Source organism: Electrophorus electricus, chromosome 26, assembly GCF_041902795.1.
Source record: "Electrophorus electricus isolate QZ-2024a chromosome 26, ASM4190279v1, whole genome shotgun sequence".
Classification (NCBI taxonomy): Eukaryota; Metazoa; Chordata; class Actinopteri; order Gymnotiformes; family Gymnotidae; genus Electrophorus; species Electrophorus electricus.
The window spans coordinates 9,311,285-9,332,837 of record NC_137522.1 but is presented as its reverse complement, the minus strand read 5'-3'; the positions used below and the strand labels follow the sequence as shown (position 1 = coordinate 9,332,837).

Sequence of the window (21,553 nt, the reverse complement as noted above, 5' to 3'; positions counted from 1 at the left end):
ATGAATTCAATACATCAACTTCACACACACACACCACCACCTGTGCATACGTTTTTCATAATTCTATAGCACGAACCTCAATTAAAGGAAACACAGCAAATTATTGGTCATTCTCTTCGGTCATTTATTCTTGAAACATTATTATACATCATACAGTCAGAAAATACATAGTGAAGGAGCCAGACAGTACCTTCAAACGAAGAGCATTGAGAGCATATTGTATGATATAAGCAAAAACCAGCCAAATCTGGACTACACTTTGCCAGGAGGAAAACCTTTAGGACGTGGGCAGCTTCTCTCGAGCTGTGTTTAACAGCTGCTTACTCATCCATTTGGACATGCCTGTCTCAGCATCTCTGACACCAACAAAACCTGTCCTTTCATCTATATCATTTAACACAAAATGTCATTTTTAAAATCATTCCAGGACTTTTTTTTTTTAATTGGTTGCTCTTTCACCAGATAAAAATACATTATACCATCAAAGGTGTAGCATGAATGAAGCTAACTTTTACTTAAATGTACTGTATGTTTTTATATAAAAGAAAACTAGAAAGTGTAACAAAGGAATGATTGGGAGGTTTATGCATGTGTCTATTTAAGACAAAAGTAACAAAAAGTATACATTTCTACTCATGCAGGGTATAAATTTCAAATCAACTTTACACAGAAAATATCAATCTTCAGGGTTTTTTAAAATAATAATTACATTTGCTCCCCTCTGTATCCTGGGGTGTACTGTGTTCATATAGATGACCCACCGTCATCCATGAACAAGATGTCCAATGAAAGTTGCATTCACATGCTCATTGATAAATAAAACGGGCACCTTATGCTTTTATATGGACCTCACTTGAAAATTTGAACAATGCTGTATGGTGATTAATCTGTATGAACAGATCCTTGGTCTTAAATGACCAGCCTATCACCATGGTTCAACATTCACTGTTGTATTGGAAACCACGTTTTAAACCATATAGACTAGTCACATGTTGAATAATGTTTTTTTTGATTGAAAAACTGTAATTTGAGATTTTTAAAAGGAGAGAGGACTACTATTTCCATTGGAGGTTATAACAGAGTGCTACAGCGTGCTGGACCAGGCATACAAAATTAGGAATTACATTTAAGCAAGTTCCTCAATTCTTCAGCACATGTACAGTAGTGTGGGTATGGTAAGGGTATTTGGGGGGGGTTAACAAAATTATCCAATTTACCACAGTTGCCAAATAAACAAGACAGCAGCTAGAAGAGCAGACACGCACAGACAAGAGTCTGCTCTCGGTCCAGATTACAGGTAGTAGGTGAAAAGTGACACAGAGAAAGATGGGATGGAGTGCAAATCTCAGGATATTGTTTCCCATAAACTGCAAGCGCAAAAACAAAAAAAAAAGACAGAACCACTTACAATACTGACAGAGGGAAATTTAACCCCTGCTTTTGGTTTGGTCAATAATTTTCATATAATAAGAAAACCGTCAGCTTTCAACAGGGACACAATTTTCTGGGTTCCCGGAAATGTTAATTAAGCTATACCACCTGGAGAGACAACAGAATTATAGAGTAATGACCTTGACAGAATTACTTCAACTATGTGTTAGTCTTACTGTTCATTACATAATTCCTTCAAGTCTTTTAGTGTGCAATAAACCTGTAAAGCAGTGTGCTTTACATTCATGTGAAAAAGGCCAATGGACAACTGAGTAATGGTGTTACGCCTGCTTCCTTACACTGCTTCAGAGTAAGGACACATGGACAGACATGCAACCCAGGGGTCTTTTATCCTTTTCACAAAGTCCAGAAGTGCACTAGGTTAAACGAACCATGTTTGAGGGAAATCTTAGGTCACCTGGAGGCTGGGACAAGGCTTTTTTGCATAAATTCGAGATAGGACGTTTTGAAACTCTTTACAAAAAGGTAGAAAGTAAGAGCGTGCTACGCAAACACGTGCGCACGCACACCAGGAAATAACAGTAAACAAACATGTTTAATGCAAAGAGGGAAAAGATGCAGAAAGAATTCAAAAATGAAAGAAAGCAGCAAACCAAACGCAAAACATTACAAAAAAACAACAACCAACAACATTCACAACAACAAATAAATCCAGTTAATTAAATGGATGTCAGACAATTAAGACACCAGGAGAGCCCAATGAGGATAGAGAGGTCATTGAGACTGAAGCAGTCACAGACAAGCAGATATCCAGGGAAAAGAGGGTTGAAGAGAGAGAGAGGGGAGAGAGAGGACCCAAAAGGAATGTGCAGAGCAGTATAGATTAACACAGCCTAAATACATTGGATTTGTGTTCTCCAAAAAAGGAAAAAACACAAATGAACAGGAGATTGAATAAATACAAGGGAGGTGGAGAAGAGGGGAAGCCAGCCTCAGCGTGTGTGGTATGATTCTGAGTGTTGGATTCAGCTGTAGGGCATGGGGGGGAGGGGCAAGGGCACCATTGGTCTCTCAGGCGTGATCAACACTGTGAGAAGGTCTGCTTTATCTCATCCAGCACGTTGGCCAGCAGTGATGGCTCGTCACACTTAGCGTCAATAGAGACTGTCTGATTAGCCTGGGAGAAAGTGTCAGAGAGCTGAAGTTAGAGCGCTGAAGTTAACATGAGCAGGATAAGCTTAGCCTGCCTATAGTACTCGAGAAGAGTCAGTTAATGGCAGGCTGCACAGATGCATTTTACATGACTACACAGCACCTCCCCCCCAAAAAAGATCAAGAACTTACAGTTTTGACCAGCAAACAAACATGGTGACCCTGGATTGACCTGCTGTACATGGAGGCACAGGAATCGATCCTCTCCACAACTGCCAGAGAGAGAGTGTGTTATAATCAAGGGGAGAGAGACAGAAGCACACAGGGCGACATGATCCCAACACTTCCAATAAACTCTTGCTAGCTCTGGCTCTTTTAGTCAGTCATTCTTAATTAATCTACTTGTATACACTGTTTAACAGTGAGAAGAGCAGAAAGCAAATAGCGCTCGTTGGCCAATGGCTTCCCCGACACGTACCAGAGAAGTGGTGATGGAAGCAGATCCTGGCCAGGAGGTGGTGGAAAGGCATGTTGAGCCCCTCCAGCTTCAGAGAGCTGCTCTTCAGGTCCCCAGACTCCAGCAGCTTGGCATAAGCATCACTGTTCACACAATCACAAGCAGTGCAATTCACCAGTGAATGCAGGCTGTGTGCTCTGAGCTCTAAAGGCTATGAGGTGTAATTACGGAATTTTACTCAGAAGTCTGGCTCCTGACCTGTAGCAGGGAGTGGTGATTAGGTAGGACGTGCAGGTAAAGTGCAGTTTAAAGTCCAGTTTCTCATGAGTTGAAGAATCTTCTGACTGTAACACAACACTTCAGTCACCTTTTAGCCACACAAACCGTTGTGTGTATAATGCACATGTTTAGAAGGCCTCACCTTGACGATAAAGGTGAGAGTTCCTTTCAGTTTCTGAGGCATGACGATACTCTGCACTGAGAAAACGAAGCGAGCCTCATTGGACACCCCTGCAGAACACCACATTAAGAACCATGAAGCCCAATATAAGCCTATGGCGGGGGGTGGAAACAAACCTGCAAAATAATCTTTTGACCTTCTGAGGCATGACAAATGCGCTCTTCCCGAACAATCAGTGCAATCAGGAAACCTCATTTTATACTTGCAACCATCTATTCATTATGTATACATAATTGATGTTTGATAGATCCGTATAACACCAAGGGTCCACACAAAACATACAGCTGTTGTATATACATTGGTGAAGATGTTGCACAATCATCTATTCCAGTTGCTTCTGAAGTTCAAAGAAAATGAACCAAGTTAGAACTGCAGGTTCCTGTTCCCTCTCACTTTCTCTAGGACTGCATGGTGCCTACAAGTTTCTAATCTTTGGTGGCCATCTTGTACCTGGTGGTAGCTGGAAGGGCACAACGAGGCCATCGTGGGGGCTGGCTCCCTCTGGTCGCTGCAGTTTAGAGTTGAGGGAGTCCAGCACATTGAACTCCATGGACTTGAGGAAGCTGTTGCTTTTGTTTTCAAAGATGACAGACACCACCACCTGGCTGCCGTCCTGCAGGTTGCCCTGAATATCATATACCTGGAAGGAAAGAATGACAGCAGCTCCGTTACTAGTTTAAGACGAGGAGCCACAGTCCTCTGCATGCATAACGCTGGAATTTCAACCTCAGTTACTTAGAGAGCAGGAAGAGTCTGGAATACAAAAAGATCAAAGTGGGCATGTGTCATCCAAAACAAGAGTTAATAATTAATAATCTATGCTAGATCTAAGGAATAGTGACAGCAGCGATAGTGAGCATCAAAAGAACGTTTTGGGGCACAAACTGCTGGGCTTTTTTATACCATAAAGTCTTTTGGAACTCACAGTGTACGCATTTCAGGTTTTAAGCACAAACAAACACTATTCAGAATCAATCCACAGCAAAGAAGAGACAAGTCCTTCACAGAAGCTAAATTGTCTGCCAGCCATTACCTGATCAGCATCCTCCATCATCTTTAACATGCACAAAAAGAAAAGGGAACAGGGCAACATTTAGACACCAAAACTCCCTAGCAGCTGTTAGCAAGGAGGCTGACTAACATTAGTGAGTCATGAAAGTTCAATATGCGCTCCTGCCAGATGTGATGATTGGAGCAAAACAAATAGTTACGGGAACATTTTAACCAAATGTGGGGAACGTGGCCAATATTGAATGACTAAAAGGTAATGTTCCATTAGCAGGACTGTATTTACATCACAGCAGAGGGACACAAATTATTAATCCTTCAGATCAACTGAATTTGAGTCCGTGTCACACTTACCATCTTGATGTAGGAGTTTTCAGCTAGCAGACAGTAGTTTGACATGGGCTGTAAAGATAGAGGTATACGCCTAGTGAGCACACAACTTGCATGTAAAAGAATACATGACAATTAAGTGTTGCACATATGTATAAAGCTCTTTCAAACTGTAAGCGTGGTTTGAGTCAGTTTCACTGTACCCAGGTTGCTACTGGGTACATAAATCACCAAGTACCTACAGACCAGCAACTGATCTGATTACAAATCTGCCTGCCTGGAATTTGTAGTCACTGGCACATTGCCAGGTTTAAACAGAACAGAGCAGCTTAGACCACTCCAAAATGAGAATTCTTTCATTCATTCATTTTACATACTGCAAGACCAAAGATTTAAAATAATACACTTTTCCAATTCCTAACGGGTACAGTTAAGTTATGCTTAGCGCAGTATTCTTCTGTTCTGTGATTGGCAGAAAACGACTTACTGGCAGAGGTTCCTCCTCCTCCTCCTCCTCCACAGTGCCGTTCTGTACAGAATCTCCACCTCCTCCATCGCCATGGTGATGGTGGTGGTGATGACGCTTCTTCTTCTTCTTCTCGTCCTTCTCTTTTTTCTGCTTCTTCTTCTTGTTTTTTAAGGATTTCTGAACGAGAAGTGGGACCAGGAAAACCTATTTAAAATGACCTGCTTCAACTAGATGTAGTCTGTTTGGTTGAAACCAATGGATGCATATAAAACCTCATGGCAGAATGTGCTATATGAGAAACCACTTACAGTCATGTACCCTTCGACATGGTCACAGCGTCCAAATAAAGAACACAGTAAGGCTCGTACACAGAAGCCACAGAACTGTTCCCCTGAGGCTTCCCATGACCCACCTCTTCATCAGGCTCGGCATCTTTGGGCACATCTGGTTCAGAGTCCGGGGCCGCTGCTACGCTCGTCTTCGGGGCCAGGGCCTCCTGAAAGAAAGAAGACGGGAGAAAAAAAACAAAAAACAAAAAAACCTCCAGCTCAGCACACATGACTTCAGAAACGGGTTTTTACATCGTACACCGCTATGTACGAATCTGACATGGCAACAGATCATGCACACAGGATTAAAACAAAAAAACAAACAAAAAATGTGGAAGTGAGTGATTTTGCAGCAGTGTTCCTGTCTAGCTGACTGACTTGTTCAGTGCTCTGGAAGAACATACTGAAAGGAAAGCAACAGCAGCAGCAAATCAACCTGAAACGAAAGACACTGCAGAAAGAGGCGAGACTTCGAGAGTGAGGGGAACAACAGGTCTTATTTTCCTATCCTTGCATACAAGTGGTGACTAGTGCATATAACAATTTGGCAAAATCTAAAAGCTTTCCCATTAAAAATGATTAGCATGTGGGTGGCCTGTCAGAAGGAGCATAAAGCACCATCACTGGGATTTGTGTACATTTGTGTGAGGGACAGAGGGGAAGCCTTGATCAACTGGAACTGTCAGCAAGATTCCATTTTGTTTGTGACTACAAAAACACCACTCGAAGCAAAGCAACACAAACACGATTGGTTATTCAACAATGTCAGACACAGACAGAAACACAAAATGCCAGCAACTGACCTAGCAGCCAGAAACAAATTAAAAATCATGAATCCTGTCAGGTGTAACGTGTGACAGAACGAGAGTGGTGCATGGGAGAGAAGGAAGGAAGGGAGGAAGAGAATGTGTTAAGAGAATACAGAACAGACATCACCATGTAAGGAGGAGGAGGAGGAGGATGGGGAGAGGGAAAAGAACCGGACCTTGATGGGTGGGGGAACAGGAGCACTAGACAGCCAGAAATCCAGATCGGAGGCCTAGAAGAGAGCGCAAGGCAGGGCCGATGAGTCCAGGCAAAACGGTCCCCGTTATGGACATCACACTGCACCACACTTCAAAGTTTAAAACATGAAAGAAAAGCTAAAAAAACAAACAAACAAACACACTACATAGACTTAGTTTACTGCCATCTGAACACCTTTCCTCCACTTCCATCACTGTGGTATATAAGCCCACCTGTATAACCCATGTGTGAAAGATTGAAAGTTTTGAACTACGTTTGATGCAATGCTTTGTGCGTGTGACTCTGGCACACTTGGTCTGACCTGACAACGTAGCAGTAGCTGGGGAAGGGAGGGGAGGGGGGGAGTCCAACAATATGTGGAAACCCTAAAACAACACCTGGGGCGTTTATCCCTTTCTTATGTTGTTGGTTTGGGCAATGTCAACATTTACTCAAATTCAACATAAGAGAACACTCCAGAGCGGCTTCACGTGGTGGTAGAAATACCAGCACCTGTGTTAGTACAGAGCAATACACAATATTAGTAAGAAATTGGCCATGTCCATCTGTCTGATGTCAAGTGCTTTTGGTGTTATGATTATGCCAAACGAGATCAAAAGAAAGTTCTAAAAATGGACACTGCTGCCTGTAAATATCCAAAAAGCATAAAAGAATGTAATACAAAAACTGAGGTTACAATACACTATTATAAGAGATCAAGTAAATAACTGACTTCTTTGGCACTTTAAACCTTTCCTTGATTATCCTGTTGTGCATTTTGACTCCAGTACTGGAATATCCCATCAGTGCAAAGTTGCGAGTTCCTGTACATGACCCATTTATTATGCAACATACATAATTCCGCTGATTAGCCAATTACCCACCCATTCCTGAGCAGTTTTTGTTCAAAGAGGCCTCGTAATGACATACCTCGGCAGATGTAGAGGTAGGTGGGGCCGCCACCTCAGCGCTCTCTTCTGATTGGACCGGTTCCTCTGACAGGGGTTCCGGTGGCTCCTCCTCCACAACGTGTTTGTGTTTTTTCTTCTTCTTTTTCTTCTCTTCCTCTTTACTCTTCTGCGGCAATGACAAGAAAGCACATCACCCATAACACCAAAGCACTGGGCCGTGATCACCCAGTTAAGATGACGGTTACTGCGATCGCTGATGTGCGGGAGGAAAAAAACAAAAACAGGAAGCAAACACCACATTCTGTTGGTGAAGTAGTGCTTCCCCCCTTTCCTACATTCCGTCTCCTCCCCGCCTCCCAGCCCGCGCACCTTCCTGTCCTTCTCCTTCTTCTCCTTGCTGCTCCTCCTCTTGGCCTCCTGCGTGATGCCGTCCTGGTCTCCGTCCTCCTCTGGGCTCTTCAGGACCTCGCGGCGGTGCGTTCTCACCGGCAGCTTCTCGCTGTCTGCCAGGGGCCTGGAGGAACAAGCACACACGCACCCTTCACTCCCCTGCATTCGGCCCGAGCGCCCTCCTCGTGGGGGGGGGGGGATTACCAAGGCCAAGCTTAGGAAGGGAAGATACGACAGACTGCAGGTTCACGAAGAAGCCAGAGCAAAACCAAAAGGGTAAGCCTTGATAAAAATAAGGTAAAGGGGCCAGGATGCTGGCACAATCTTAAATTGGAAACAAAAGCTTTCTGCATGAGTCAGCTACTAAGCACTCATTCAAAGCATGTTCTATGGCGTGCCAACTTAGACTAGGCCTAGTCTACTTTTTTTTTTTTTTTTACTCGTTATATTTTATTACTTTACTGTTTTTATAGTCTATGTATCTAGTCTGTTTTACTCACTTTTACTTTAATGATTGTAACTTACTCTTGCATTTTCTGTTTTGCTACATTATTATTATTATTATTATTAGTAGTAGTAGTAGTATTTAAATCCAGGCCTGAGAATGCATGGCACTCTTTTAGCAGAGGGATTAAACATTTACAGACGACATCACGATGGTTACTGAACACAACTTATTAAAACATCCTGAATGAGTGATTTCCTATAAGCGAAACATACACCGACACCTGTCAGGTCAAGTACCTACACAGTCAAGCAGAGAGAGGGAGTACCAGGGACTGGTAATTGAGTGGCCCATCTCACTGGCTCATGAGACGAGCACTCACCTGTAGTCATTACCCAATAACAGACTGGCAGGGAGACAGATGCAAGAGAGAAACAAAGAGGTAGATGAAAATGTGAGAGGGAGCTGGCTGAGGACTTCACCGGTGTCCCCAATCCCATGAGTGGAACATATCAATGATTTAAAAAAAATGAAAAAGTGCACGCGCTGCTTTAATTAATAAATGAATGAAAATGCAACACCTACACCCTTCTTGCCTATGAATCCTTGCAAAACTTCACACAAGGAAGTGACGTGTGATAGACAGATCACCCTGCTTTTCGGCATGAAGCATACAAACAGTGACTTTATGAAGCGTGTTCTCGGCTGACGGCACATACTTGTCCAGGTCTATGTCCAGGGCTTTGTGTGGATCATTGGGGTCTTTGTCGTCATCGTCACTGGGTAAGGCATTCTGAGAAAAGGAAACATGTTAAACGCAGAAGTCTTCCTTCCCTCTGAAGGGCACGCGTCTGAGCAGAGCAGTCCAAGCGAGGTGCTCTGCGGGTGTTACCTCCGGCATCTCTTCCGTGACTATGTCCACCTGGTGAGCAGGCGTGATGTCCTCTTCACTCTCGGGGCCCGAGTCATCCCGCTTGCCTTTCCCGCGCTTCTCCCTCTTCTTCTTCTTCTTGTCCTTCTTCTTCTTGTCCGCCCTCTCCTTCTGCCGCCGCTCCTCCTCGAGCTTGAGGTACTGCTCGGACATGGGCATCCCTGCGTGAAGGAAAGAAATGTATATCGTACAGGAATAAACTTAAACTGAAAATAAGGAAACCTTGTTATTAAAACTAAAATTGCAGTAAAAAAAAATAAAAACCTTTGGGGGGGGGTTAAATCTAGAAATGGAAAAAACTATTATAATAATAATAATAATAATAATAATTCCTAAGGAAGACTGTAGAAAGCCAGCTGTAATTCCATTCACAGGCAGACAGGCATGCACGCACGCACGCTCACCTGGGACTTTAAGAGGCACACTGAGGTCTATCTGTACCACTGGAATGTGCTCTACACCTGGTGCATCCTGATACACCTGCGTGAACACGTGCACACAAACCTTTCTTCACAAGAACAAAAGGTGAAAGCACTTTCCAGGTGTTCCCCAGCACACAGGGTGTCTGAGCTTTCTCCGCTGCAGCGTACCTTCTGGGAGGACGGGGAGGATTTGATGTAGAAGGGGTTGTTTGCTTGTTCCTGCTTCCTGGCTTCCCTCCTCTATTTGGGATGAAAACAGGGGGGGGGGGGGGGGGGGGGGGGGGGGATTAGCAGGAGACCCAGTGTGCGTGCAGAGGATTATGGCTAGACAATAACCACAGAGACTGCCAAAAACGGGGGCTCATGTTTATGAATGGGCTAGCGAGTGTGTGTGCGCTGGAGTTGTGCACCAAATGCCAGTCCAGGAGATCCAGTAGCAGGGCTTTAAAAAGCTGAATCAGTTCTCTTAACCAAGAGCATGGAAGACATAAAACGATACAGGGCAGTAAACCTGTGTGTATACGCACGCTACGCGCTATACACACACACATACACGCGCGCTATATACACACCCGTGCCAGCTCCTTCTCATCCACTTCAATATGGCGAGCTCGAGACTGTTTGGGTTCTTCTTTAGCAAACACAGCTTTGGGCTTCTCGTCTTCAGACTCGCTCTCGGACGGAGGCTCATTGATCCAGGCATCCAGGTCCAGACTGCAAAACAAACAGCACACGGAGTTGGTGCCTTTGTGACCTTTGTATAGGCAAAACAAATGCTGTGAATACAGCAAACAGATGACAGGGTTAAAATGTTTAAATGAATGCCAACAAACCTTTAACTGAATTAATGGACAATGGATTTGGGTGGACTGCTTCTTTAAGAATGTACTGGCATTCTGTCAGCAGACTCACCCTTCAGGCACAGGTACTTTCTTCTGGGCTTTAGGGGCCACGGGGTTGAGCTCGCCTGCAAACAGCGCAGACACCTCCTCAGCCACCTCCACATCCTTCTGCTGCAGCTTCTGGATGTACTTCACCAGCTGCAGGATACAGGACGCCTGCAGGGGGCAGCAAGCAATGAAGCATGTTTAGATTAGTGAGCGTACGCAAACAGTACGACGGAGATGGCGCACGTGGGTGTGTTTCAGCGCTCACCCTCTCCTGCACTTCCAGGTTGGCACTCTGGACGAACAGCGGCAGTCTCTCTATGAGGAGCTGGCTAGTGTCCTGCGCTGCCTGGCTGTCCGTGGCGCCTTCGTGCTTCTGCAGGACCGTAGCGAAGAGCTTTGCGGCGTTCTGCACATACACGGCCTGGATGTGTCCGGGCAGGCTGGCCACCTTGGGCCTCAGCATGGCCTCCAGCGTCTGCATGGGGTCGTCCAGGTGCCTGAGAAAGCCACAGCCCAGCAACGTGAAGGACATTCTAATGAGGTACGAAGTGCCACTAAAGACCACTGAGGCCTAGCCCACAACCCTGAAGCTTTCCTTCCCAGCCAGCTCCCGTACTAGGGGAACCGTTGCACGTACTCGGAGAACTCGCCGCAGATCCAGGCTGCAGCGTAGAGGACCTCGCAGATGCCGTTGCGCTGCATGTTGCCGGTGAGCAGGTGCCCGCTATCCAGCAGCATGGCCATCTGAGCCACGGCGAAGCCGCGGATGGCCTTCACGCGGATGGCCACGTCCAGCATCTGAGAGGCGATCAGGTGGCCGTGCCGGGTACCCTCCAGCCGCGTCAGCTCCACCAGGATGCTGATGTACCTGAGGACACGTCACAGGACGGGGATAGGTAGGAAAGGGGGGGGGGGGGGAATGGATTGATGGACCTTAATTGACAGAAGCTCAAATCAAAATCAGAGCCAAAAGATACTGAACTGAACTAGTTTAACCTTGAAAGGGATTTAAAATATTATTTCCATTACTAAGCTAAAATGTGGTGAGTACAAATCATCTGATGCAAACGCAGAGCTGTGTGTATGTGCCCTTACCACTCAAAGTTGGTGATGTACTGGTAATTGCTCTGGCTGCAGATGTCGATGATTTTGGTGAGGAGCTCGTCCCTGTACGTGGTGCCTTCAGCCTTGTCCACATGCAGCATCAGCTTCTTCACAATTTCCATCAGGTTCTTCTTGGAGACCTACACACACACACGGAGAAAAAGCAAACTGTCATTTCTCCTACTGGTCTCTGAAGGACAAAGCAGCTAAATTCTAAAAGGTCACCAGCTCTTAAAAGGTCAGTGCTTTGCAACAGAAGTCAGCTTGCTTTCCTAAAGAGGAGTGCTGCAGACTATCAAGATTTCAAATTGGAAAAAAAATAAATTTCCCAGTGCTCCATCTGATTACTAATTGTGCCAGACTGGAAGGTTTTCTTTCAATTAACTATGCAGGTTTATATCATCAATAAAATTAATGAGATTCAAAATATGCATTTTATCCAGTAAACTGTCCAAACGTAAACTCTCAGACTGGGTCACTGATTAGTAGCAGGTAAAGTGTGTGTGTGTGTGTGTGTGAGAGAGAGTGAGAGTGTACCATGCCGTAGAGCAGGTCCAGCGCCCTCAAGCGGATGGACTCATCCTTGTCATCCAAACACTGCAGGATGAGGTCTTTGTGTGACTGCACAGACTTTGGGTGCGTCTTTAGGATCTTGGACATGGCCAGCAGACCCAAGTACTTCACTGTAACCAATGAGACATACAGGCAATGAGGGACAGTCTTGCAACAGCCTGGCCGGCCAAGGCTGCAGACTAACTTGCCTCTGATTACAGCACATGCAAAATGTTAGAATGCTACATTACTTTGTGGCTCACAGCTCTAGAGGTCTAACTCTTGGTGGACATGCTCAATACCTACTGGTAAATTGGCACAGATGTATTCAGATTCAAAAATGTAACACTTCTACAGTTAATACAATGATGTATAGTCCATGTACCCAGGCTCAAAGACTGTTATTTATTTATTTGCCAGTCACTTTATATGTACTGACTGCATTTCAATACATGAAGTCTACATAAGTTGTCCTACACCACAAAAAAGAACAAACAAACATGAATTGGGGGTGGGTTGCACACAGACACACACAAACACTTACAGCCACATGCAGACTCAAAACCCATGAGGAACTGAGCAAAGTGATTCTGTGCTGTTGGACTGCTGGCGAGACTATTAGCACAGCTGAGTCACAATGTGGAACACAAGGCTTTCTAATGCTGGTCTGGCCAAATGATCGGACACGTGACTAATCTCAACTCCGATGTGATTTAAAATGTCGACCATGCAGAGTCCACAGCTTGCAAGAGACCTATACACTATATTTGGTGTTTCACAGTGATGGGGCTCTATTGCAGTGGCTTAACCACACAGTTTTCCTCTCATGGCCTCATTTTGGTTACTGACTATTTTGCCAAAGTGGACAACTGAACATGGAAATTTTTCAAGTATGACCAACAAATCCAAACAAATTCATTCTCAAAAGTGTACAGTCATCTAGCTACAGAAACTAACATGAGGCTGCATGTTAGGTTCTGCAAATAACCGGCAAATAAACCACACATACCACTGCATGTACTGCAAAAAGGTCCTCTACATACTGCACTACACACAGGGAGGCTGATAACTCGAAACGTTAAAGCACCAAGCACAGGAATCAGAGGTGGCATTACATGAACTACAGACACAGTAGGGCTGTGCTTACACAGCAACATGCCATTCATAAAACATTTTGCCCCAATATATCCAAGAATGTATTTCATCATTAGAATTTCTGATTTAAAACTCTGACTGGAGCCTGGGCTTTTTAAAAAGGTCATTTATGCATAGACTGAACAACTGAGGCAACTTCGAGTTATCCAGGATGGAGGTCACCAGGTGACGTCCATCTGTGAGGGGGCTGTGGACTAACACACAAACACGCAGACAATGAGAGGATGACACACTGCAGGCATTGACAGAAGGCTCACAGTTCTGGTCCGAGTCTTCGATCAGGATTCGCAGTTTCTGCACACACAGCTGTGAACAGCAGGAAAGCCAAAAATAAATAAATAAATAAATAAATAAATAAATAAATAAATAAATAAATAAATAAATAAGCAAAAAAAAAATGCGAAAGAGATAGAGAAAACAAGGACAGGAGGAAGGGAGAGAGAAAGTGTCAGTCATTGTTTCCACAGTACAGCTCAGTACTTTCATTTTAATTCCAGTGTCAGACAAATACCCACTGCCTACTGATTTTGTCCTGCATTTATCAACCTTCTCAGGGTATGAGATCTGATCCAGGGGCAACCTGTCATGTCATTTGCCAGCTGAGCAAACACACTCGGAGGTGCTTGATACACATTGTGCCACTGAGAATAACTCCATTGGAGAAATTGAAGGATTGCTGTAAGCAGTGACAAAAGCTGCTGTCATCATAAACAGAGAGGCACAGTGGCCAAGGAAGGCCACGCCGAGAGACCCACCTGAATGCTGGCGCTATGGTTGGGCATCCCGGAGGACAGGGAAATCAACACTGCATTGGACACACACACACACACACACACAATAGGCAAAACAAGTCCAATTAGGCACACATTCTTTTCCACTGAAGCCCGATGCAGAGTGATCACCAACCTGCTATCACTGTGTTCACACATTCGTACAGGAGCGACATAGCTGAGGTACTGAAAGATAAGACAGACAAGGAGAAGCCCATTCAATCTTTAATCTCTACTGAGTGGCCACTTGGTAACTTAAACCCACTGTACAACAGTGCCTAACAGGACGGCATGCACTCAACAATAAACAGACCAACACTCCTGGCACCACTATTCTATAGTGCAGTCCGTGGACAGACAGTACTTGAGTACTACACCTTTAATGACCTCCTTCATGAGTGTCCTAGTTTTGCAGTTTTAGCCAGAATGAGAAGAAGGTGTAATATATAAAAAAAAAAGCAGACTTCACCTGTCCACTCATTCACAAAAGAGGCTACTGCAAACATGACAATTGTAGAGAGAACGGGTTACCCTCATTCAGTTTACTATTGAGTACACAAACCTGACTGGAAAAGGACTATTAGCCTAGAGGCACAGCTACAGAATAAGTGTACCTACTACACCAGCAACTCCATTCTACAGAACAGCATGTGTGAAGGCAAAGGATTTAGGTTAGCTGATGGTGCTACCTGTGGATGAGGTTCGTTAAAGGCTCAATCAGTTTCTTCCCTAGACGAGGCTCCAGTGGAGTGAGGGCTCCAAACTGAAACACACACACACACACACAGTTATACATCTCAGTCAGAAACACACACACACAGTAGCAGTCCTGCTCCTACCAGCTTGATGATCTTGATAAGGACCCAGTTGTTGGTGGAGGAGGTCATGAGCTTAAAGAAGAGGGGTGCCAGGGACAGGTAGTTCTTGGGGTTCCTTCTGGCCAACTCACAGATGACATTAACTGCTGCTGACTGCACCCCTGGTACACAAAGAAGGGGGAGTTCAGATCAATGGGGTCTTGCGTTGCACTTGACTTGCTTGTCTTTATATACACACACACACGTATATAGGCATGCAATGAGAATGGTCCTCATACATTAAGAAGTGTACTACCTAAACTACTTAAAATTTAAATTTTATATAATATATATATATATATATATATATATATATATATATATATATATATATATATATATAAATTTAAAAAACCAAGGGTTGTGTGTTGGTGATCCACTGTCCATTCAGCAAATTCAAGTCTCCACTTAACAGTAGTCATGGCAGCACTGACCTGGGTCAGGGTCCTCCAGTTTCTCTTTCAGGCGGGGAAAAGCAGGTCTCAGGGACTCGGGGTACTTCAGGAACACTTTATACATGATCAGCACAGCCTTCTTCCTGATGTACGGCTTAGTGTGGGACATCTGGGGGGGGGGGGTGAACAGACAAATGGGGAGGGGGGAAATAACCTGTCATACAGAGGTCTTACAATTAATTCACCACAGATCAAGATTATGAAGCTATACATGAGTGCTTGTTCAGTTCATAGTTCACACGATTATGAGACTCACCAAAGTCATTATGTCATTGGCCAAATCACGGGCCAGGTCAGGGGTCACAAAACAGGAAAGGCCAGTTAGAGCTACACCTGTGTCATACTGATTTGGACTACTGAGATCCTGGTGAGGGGGAGGGGGAGAGAGAGAGAGAGAGAGAGAAAAAAAAAAAACAGTGGAAAAAGGCAGATAAAGCAGCAACAAGGCACCTGACCCTGCCTCCTTTTTGTGTGGCGATAATAGCCAGTTTAGGTCTGCCTCAATCATACTAAGGCAACCAGCACCTTTCACATAACTTATGCAGACCTAATGGGTGCACAGTGAAGATGCGAACACATGCCCCAATTGGCCAACAGACCGCTCCTCCCAGCTAATGAGAGCAGGCTTTACTGTGCCCCAGTGGTACCGAGGACACAGATGGTGAACGGCACCCCTGGGACTTAGACTGGGCTCCAAGCAGTAGAGCTACCCCCCACATACACACAAGACTGTGAAAAATGTGTCAATAAACAGTCCAACTTGCCTTTCGAATCTGATTGGTTGTCAGCATAATGACATCTGTGCCTTCATGAAAGCACTGTGAAGCAGCCAGGTAGCCAATTCGCTGAGAGAAAAAGACCAGGAGATGCAAATGTTGCATGGATATTTTTTCTGACAAACATCAGGCCTCAAAGTGAGGCAATATACTTTTTTCCTGGCCTCTCACCTTGTACGTAAACTTGGAGCTGCTCATCACCTCCACAATGTTGAATGCGGCCCAGCTGATATCATAGCCCAGCATCTGCAACTGTGAACACGTAGAAGGAGAAGCAGAAAACAGTGTATTTACAAAAGAAACAAACAGAGGAATAAACTAGGGGTAATATAAATTATGCACTTTTCTGCGCATACTGAGGCAGTCAGTACTTAAAACACTGACCAACTGCCTGTTTTTCTTTAAAATGTGGCATTGTTTTGCTGGTGCAGTGTCTATGAAAACGTAGCAGACCTTAAAAAAGGTGTCATGATCCATACATCATGAAAGTTCTCAGTTATTGCAATATTTTGTTAACCATATCACCCACCCCTAGACGAAGACATAAAGTAACTGCAGTTCTTCAGTCTGATAACATCTGTGTATCTGAAGTCCAATAAAAGGCCTTACGTAGGTGAGCTTGCAGACTGCATTTGCTTTGACAGCGATGTTATCCTGCTTGAGCTCTTGCTTGATCTCATCAATACACGTGGAGATGTATTTTGCCTGTGGAGAGACAATGAACACACACTGCGTAAAGAAAACCAGCAGAGAAAGGACTGGTTAACTGATTTTGCAATATTGAGGGAGTAGCTTCTTCATTTCCTCTTAATGGCTTCAGGATTACAGCATGCCATTAGACTGTGGAAATCACTTTTGAGATTCATGAACTTGAATTAGCAGGCTTTTCAACAGACACACCTTTAATGACGGCGCATGTACGCCACATTGTTCCGTTACTGAGAAAAAGTACATACCTCAGATCTGAACACTGCAATAAGGAAGAACTTGACACCCTTAGCATATGTTCACATAATTAGCACAATTAAAGAAAAGCTTTATTAGTTTTACATTATTACCCAAGATGATCCCAGAACTACATAATTGATAGGAACCATAATCATTAATAAGCTTTGCCTCCTGAGGCTTGGGCTTATTAGTCTTATAATGGAAATGCAGTGAGGCCTAACACACTTGCATTACATTACCTTACTAAAATTATTATTTTAAGGCTCCAGGAATATCCTTACCCCTTAACCTTTAACTAGGCTCAAGGAAAGTAAATAAACAAAACTCAAAGAAAATTAGTAAATCTTTGCTTTAATTTATAGGATTAACAACTGGATACATCACCCATTCACTTGTCATTTTACTTAGCAAAGCTTGCCATTTTACTCAGTAAAATTCATCACAAAATTTGGATAATACAGCGGAACAGTTAGCTGGCTACCGCATAACATGATCAAGGTCAGTGGCTTTATAGCTGGGAACATTACAAAATAAGACACTGGAAAGATACCTTCCATCAGCACTTACAGAGAAGACCTTGAACACAACAGTCTCCTCATCTCACACACACACACACACACACGATTAATGAAGCGGTGCTGGTCATGTGTTTCCAGTCATAAGACAGCACAGAGACAGGAGGGGAGGGAAGAGTGAAGGAGAGAGGAAGAGAGCAATCGCATTAGCAAACGAGGAGGCCGAAGAGTTCACAGCAGCTGCTCTCTAGCTCTAGACACAGCTCACAGCTTTCTCATTCAACAGGCAGTAGACGCAATTTTAGCCCATCTGCATGACTGCAGCATTTGTCATTCAGCCTGAAATCTGACTGGTTTAGCAGTCGCCCTGTAATCTATGGAAAAAACATTCAATCTCCTATTCAGGCACAACGGTGCACAGTAAAAGGCACTCAAGTTAAAATGTCAAGCCTCTGTCTTAGTCACTGCACAAACAACCTGGGCAGGTGAGACTTTTAGACCACGTCACACTCAGCCCTGCACACCTTGACCCTTCAGGCCAAAGCCAGGGATCACACGAGTGAGGAACGTAGCACTCTGGGTAGAAACACACATGCTTCTTGGAGAAAACAAACAGACATGGCTTCGAGAAAACTGCAGGGAAAAGATGACACCCACCCTCAGTTGCGCGCACGGTCTGACAGCTCATTTAGGACAACATGAATTTTTCAGAGCTCTGTCCACTGTTGGCCAGGTAACAGACACTATATCTAGGTGAGCTGGTACAGGTTACCCGGAGGGAGCCTTTTGTGACACCTGACTCCAAATGTCTCTGGATCAAACAGAGCATTAAGAACACAAAGAGTGAAGAGACATCAAAATAGTTTTGAAGACAATTCCACACTAGATTCAGAAATACTGATAAAATGAAAAGCACCCATAACTTGGCGACCTGTAACATGGTTTAGTGGAAGGCCAACTGTAGGCAAATAAAGTTGGCAAAGGCCATAAGCAAACAGCCACGGATCCGACCTAGCTGGGTCCTGAATGATCAATTACAGGTCTACAAATCCACAGGCTTTGATCGACTCAATCACTGTAGAATAAAATGCAAGCATTTACCATGCCAAGCTTCATGCGTCAGTGGGAAAAATGTTAACAAATGTAATGCAAGTGTGTTGCACACCTACTCCAAACTGCACATTAACGCAGGGAATGAGAGTAAATGTCTGATTCTATAATATTTCAGTTTTGGCTTACATGGTCTTTGAACACTACTTGTCAAAGCATGCTGACCCTGAACTTATTTATAAGCATCACTATTGCAGTGGTTTATGGAGTGCAAGTTTCCCCAGCAACAATGTAGTAAAGCTTAGCTTGTACAAGTTACCAAGCTGGTGGTGCTATTCAGCAACCAAGCAGGTAATGTTATGAGAGAGGATGATCAGAGTTGCAGCATTGTGGCTCTAGGCCTGCTTAAACAGTTTTGACTGACAGAAATCCAAATAGTCATTTGGATTTTCTTCTATCAGGATTTCAAACAAAACCAGTGTGGTGAAAAACGAGCAGCACTTAGATGCCATCTGAGCAAACAGACACTGAAAGCTCTCATAGAAAGTAACTGAAATTCTCTCCATTTTGTTGCAGACCGAGACTTAAAAAAAAAAAGAAAGAAAAGAATTCATTAGTGTTATTAGACTCCTACAGATATATTATGTAAAGGAGAGCATATACCGAGCCACTCAAACTATTTTCCCAGTTGAAACACTTCCTGCAATCTACTGTGGCTGCTCTCTAAGCCAAGGGGTAAATATGTTGCCGTGTGTGACCACATCAGATCCTTAGGGTCCCCTATGGGAACAAAGTCCTTACAATAAAAACCACAGCTGAACATGGACAGGGACCAATGAAGCACTACACACACACACACACACACACACACACCTAAGATGGCTGATACAATTACAGAGCAACCTGGTCCACATTTATTGTCACACAGACATAAAACACAACCAAATCCAGATATAGCACTGGTAGTTTAACACGGAATACGACATCTGCGTTGAACTGCCTAGCACTCAATACCGGACATCCATCTGTAGCTATTTATAGTCAATTTCATTCTCGCTAGAAGAGGGAACAAACTGACGATTTAATCGCCTTCCACTCAAAAGGGAACGGTGTTATTAAAAATAAAAATCCACTGTACTCTGATACTTCCTGAAATTCTTTTGTCAACAGAACAAGTAGGTTAGTTATCATTTAAGATGAGGCCTAACCCCGCAGTGATCTCTTGATTTAGTGAAACCCGTGAAAACTCCGTGGCTTGGCTGTCACAAAGCTGACGCTGAACGCGAACTGACAGGCGTTACCTGCTACCTAGCCAGGTTCACCCAGCACAGGCTTCTTTTGTACGACACAGACACAGGTAAGGGCAGTATTAGCTAATCCAGCTACCTACCTGCCTGCCTACCAGGCTAGCGGGCATGTTTCATTTGACATATGCTGAGAGTCCATCTGCAGACGTTGGGATTAGCTGGATTTAGTTGTTTACATAAAAAGCATGTCGCTAATTTTGCAAGATAGCTAATTAGTTAGCTGACTTCTTAAAGAACCTTTAAGATAATTACATACGTGCGTTAGTAGCGTTAGGCCTGATATAAATGGGTATTGACTGCTAACTAAATATCCTAGCTAGCTAACCTATATAGCCTACAGGGAAATGGCATCAGTTCAATATCTACTTTCAACGTGGCAACTAGCTGCCAACACGCAAACTGTCACTTTATCGGAATTGTCATTAATGCAGAGCAAATTCATCGGTAATAACCAAACAACCACGAGAGAGGAGGCCAATGTAGCTAGCTAGCCCCAGCTAAGTCAAGTTGGAACAGATGCCTGGCCCTTACGAGGCAAAGTGGGCTGTAGCTAGCTAATATTTTTCGCGAATGCTTGTTTACCAAGGTTAAGTAACGGAGTAGCAAGGATGGCGACCTCGCCATCCAAGTCACCTGGGAAGAGCCGTCACCGAAAGCCGGCTAGCCAGGTAGGCATCCGTCCTAGCGAGCCCGTAAGTCGCTCGACTGGGGGAAAGCTCAGTTACCTAGGTAGCAGGTCCGCGAGCCCGGCCAGTTCGTTAGGTAGCAGCTCCGCGAGCCCGGTCAGTTACCCAGGTAGCTCGGTCGCGAGCCAGCTAGCGCGCATAGTTCGAACAATCGACATGCTAGCCTCGCTAGTTAGCGGTGGGTAACTAGCCGTTTAAGCCGGTGACACGGCCCACACGCATTAGCCCAGACGGCAGTGAATTCGCGATGAAGATCGCATCGTTTTTCCACACCGAAGTCGTTTTACCTCATCTTCCTTGTGATTCCTAATGCCACGTACTAAGTCTTGCAGGTTTTTATCGAACATCCGATCGATGCTCCCTTTAACAATCTTTAAAGCCATGGCTGCCGGCGTGCCTTCCGTCGCTCCTGTCCAGGGAAAGCAAGCGGCAAGCGCGGTGTTCGCTGAACTGACAGGCCCGCTAGACAGGCTTTCATCCAACCGAGGACCGTCCCTGCAGCCGTGCGATACCGTGTGCGGATCCAAGCCTGAAGGCGAGGCCAGTCCTCCTGCGACTGCACACTCACTGGCCGCGTACCCGTCTAGAAAATGGCTGACAAGATGGCGCCCGCGTCAGCTGACTAACTACATTACGGTTCTGTTTGAGGAATTTTAGGATAAGAAGGGTCAATTGTGGGGGTTTAGGGTATTGACAATTGACCAGACGTAGGTTAATGTGGAATAGTATAACTTTTAAAATAACGCAATTAGTTTACCTTTTATAGTTAACTCAAGAATAGAGACGC

The 21,553-nt window shown here is 44.4% G+C and overlaps 1 protein-coding gene across 5 annotated transcripts; it reads right to left on the bottom strand.

The window, feature by feature from the left end:
* Positions 1 to 100: 100 nt before the first annotated feature.
* ap3d1 (adaptor related protein complex 3 subunit delta 1) lies at positions 101 to 21,362 on the bottom strand. 5 transcript variants are annotated; one of them, XM_081708216.1, is made up of 34 exons: positions 21,054 to 21,362; positions 16,870 to 16,965; positions 16,432 to 16,512; positions 16,249 to 16,329; positions 15,741 to 15,848; positions 15,464 to 15,593; positions 15,012 to 15,151; positions 14,862 to 14,935; positions 14,309 to 14,358; positions 14,158 to 14,207; positions 13,660 to 13,708; positions 12,233 to 12,378; positions 11,687 to 11,835; positions 11,229 to 11,459; positions 10,857 to 11,088; positions 10,614 to 10,759; positions 10,274 to 10,415; positions 9,870 to 9,941; positions 9,684 to 9,759; positions 9,241 to 9,440; positions 9,068 to 9,141; positions 7,883 to 8,027; positions 7,533 to 7,676; positions 6,583 to 6,636; positions 5,681 to 5,764; positions 5,287 to 5,445; positions 4,824 to 4,871; positions 4,495 to 4,515; positions 3,912 to 4,101; positions 3,423 to 3,511; positions 3,260 to 3,345; positions 3,023 to 3,144; positions 2,737 to 2,816; positions 101 to 2,569 (listed from the first exon to the last, which is right to left on the bottom strand). In XM_081708216.1, the coding sequence occupies exons 1-34, from the start codon at positions 21,147 to 21,149 to the stop codon at positions 2,474 to 2,476; spliced, it is 3,741 nt and encodes a 1,246-aa protein (XP_081564342.1). In that variant the 5' UTR covers positions 21,150 to 21,362; the 3' UTR covers positions 101 to 2,473. The 5 variants fall into 5 exon arrangements, with proteins under 5 accessions (XP_081564342.1, XP_081564341.1, XP_035379251.1 ...); XM_081708215.1 differs by having other exon boundaries at positions 7,533 to 7,679; positions 21,054 to 21,361; XM_035523358.2 differs by lacking the exon at positions 4,495 to 4,515 and having other exon boundaries at positions 7,533 to 7,679; positions 21,054 to 21,361.
* Between the last annotated feature and the right edge of the window lie 191 nt (positions 21,363 to 21,553).

Bases quoted from the DNA above. Each gene is read 5' to 3' on its own strand.
- ap3d1 (XM_081708215.1), bottom strand. From the start codon at position 21,149: ATGGCTTTAAAGATTGTTAAAGGGAGCATCGATCGGATGTTCGATAAA. The intron at 7,680-7,882 runs GTGCGCGGGCTG...TCATTGCCGCAG, and splicing joins AGAAGGAGAAGGACAGGAAG to AAGAGTAAAGAGGAAGAGAA. The intron at 6,637-7,532 runs GTATGTCATTAC...GCTCTCTTCTAG, and splicing joins CTACCTCTACATCTGCCGAG to GCCTCCGATCTGGATTTCTG.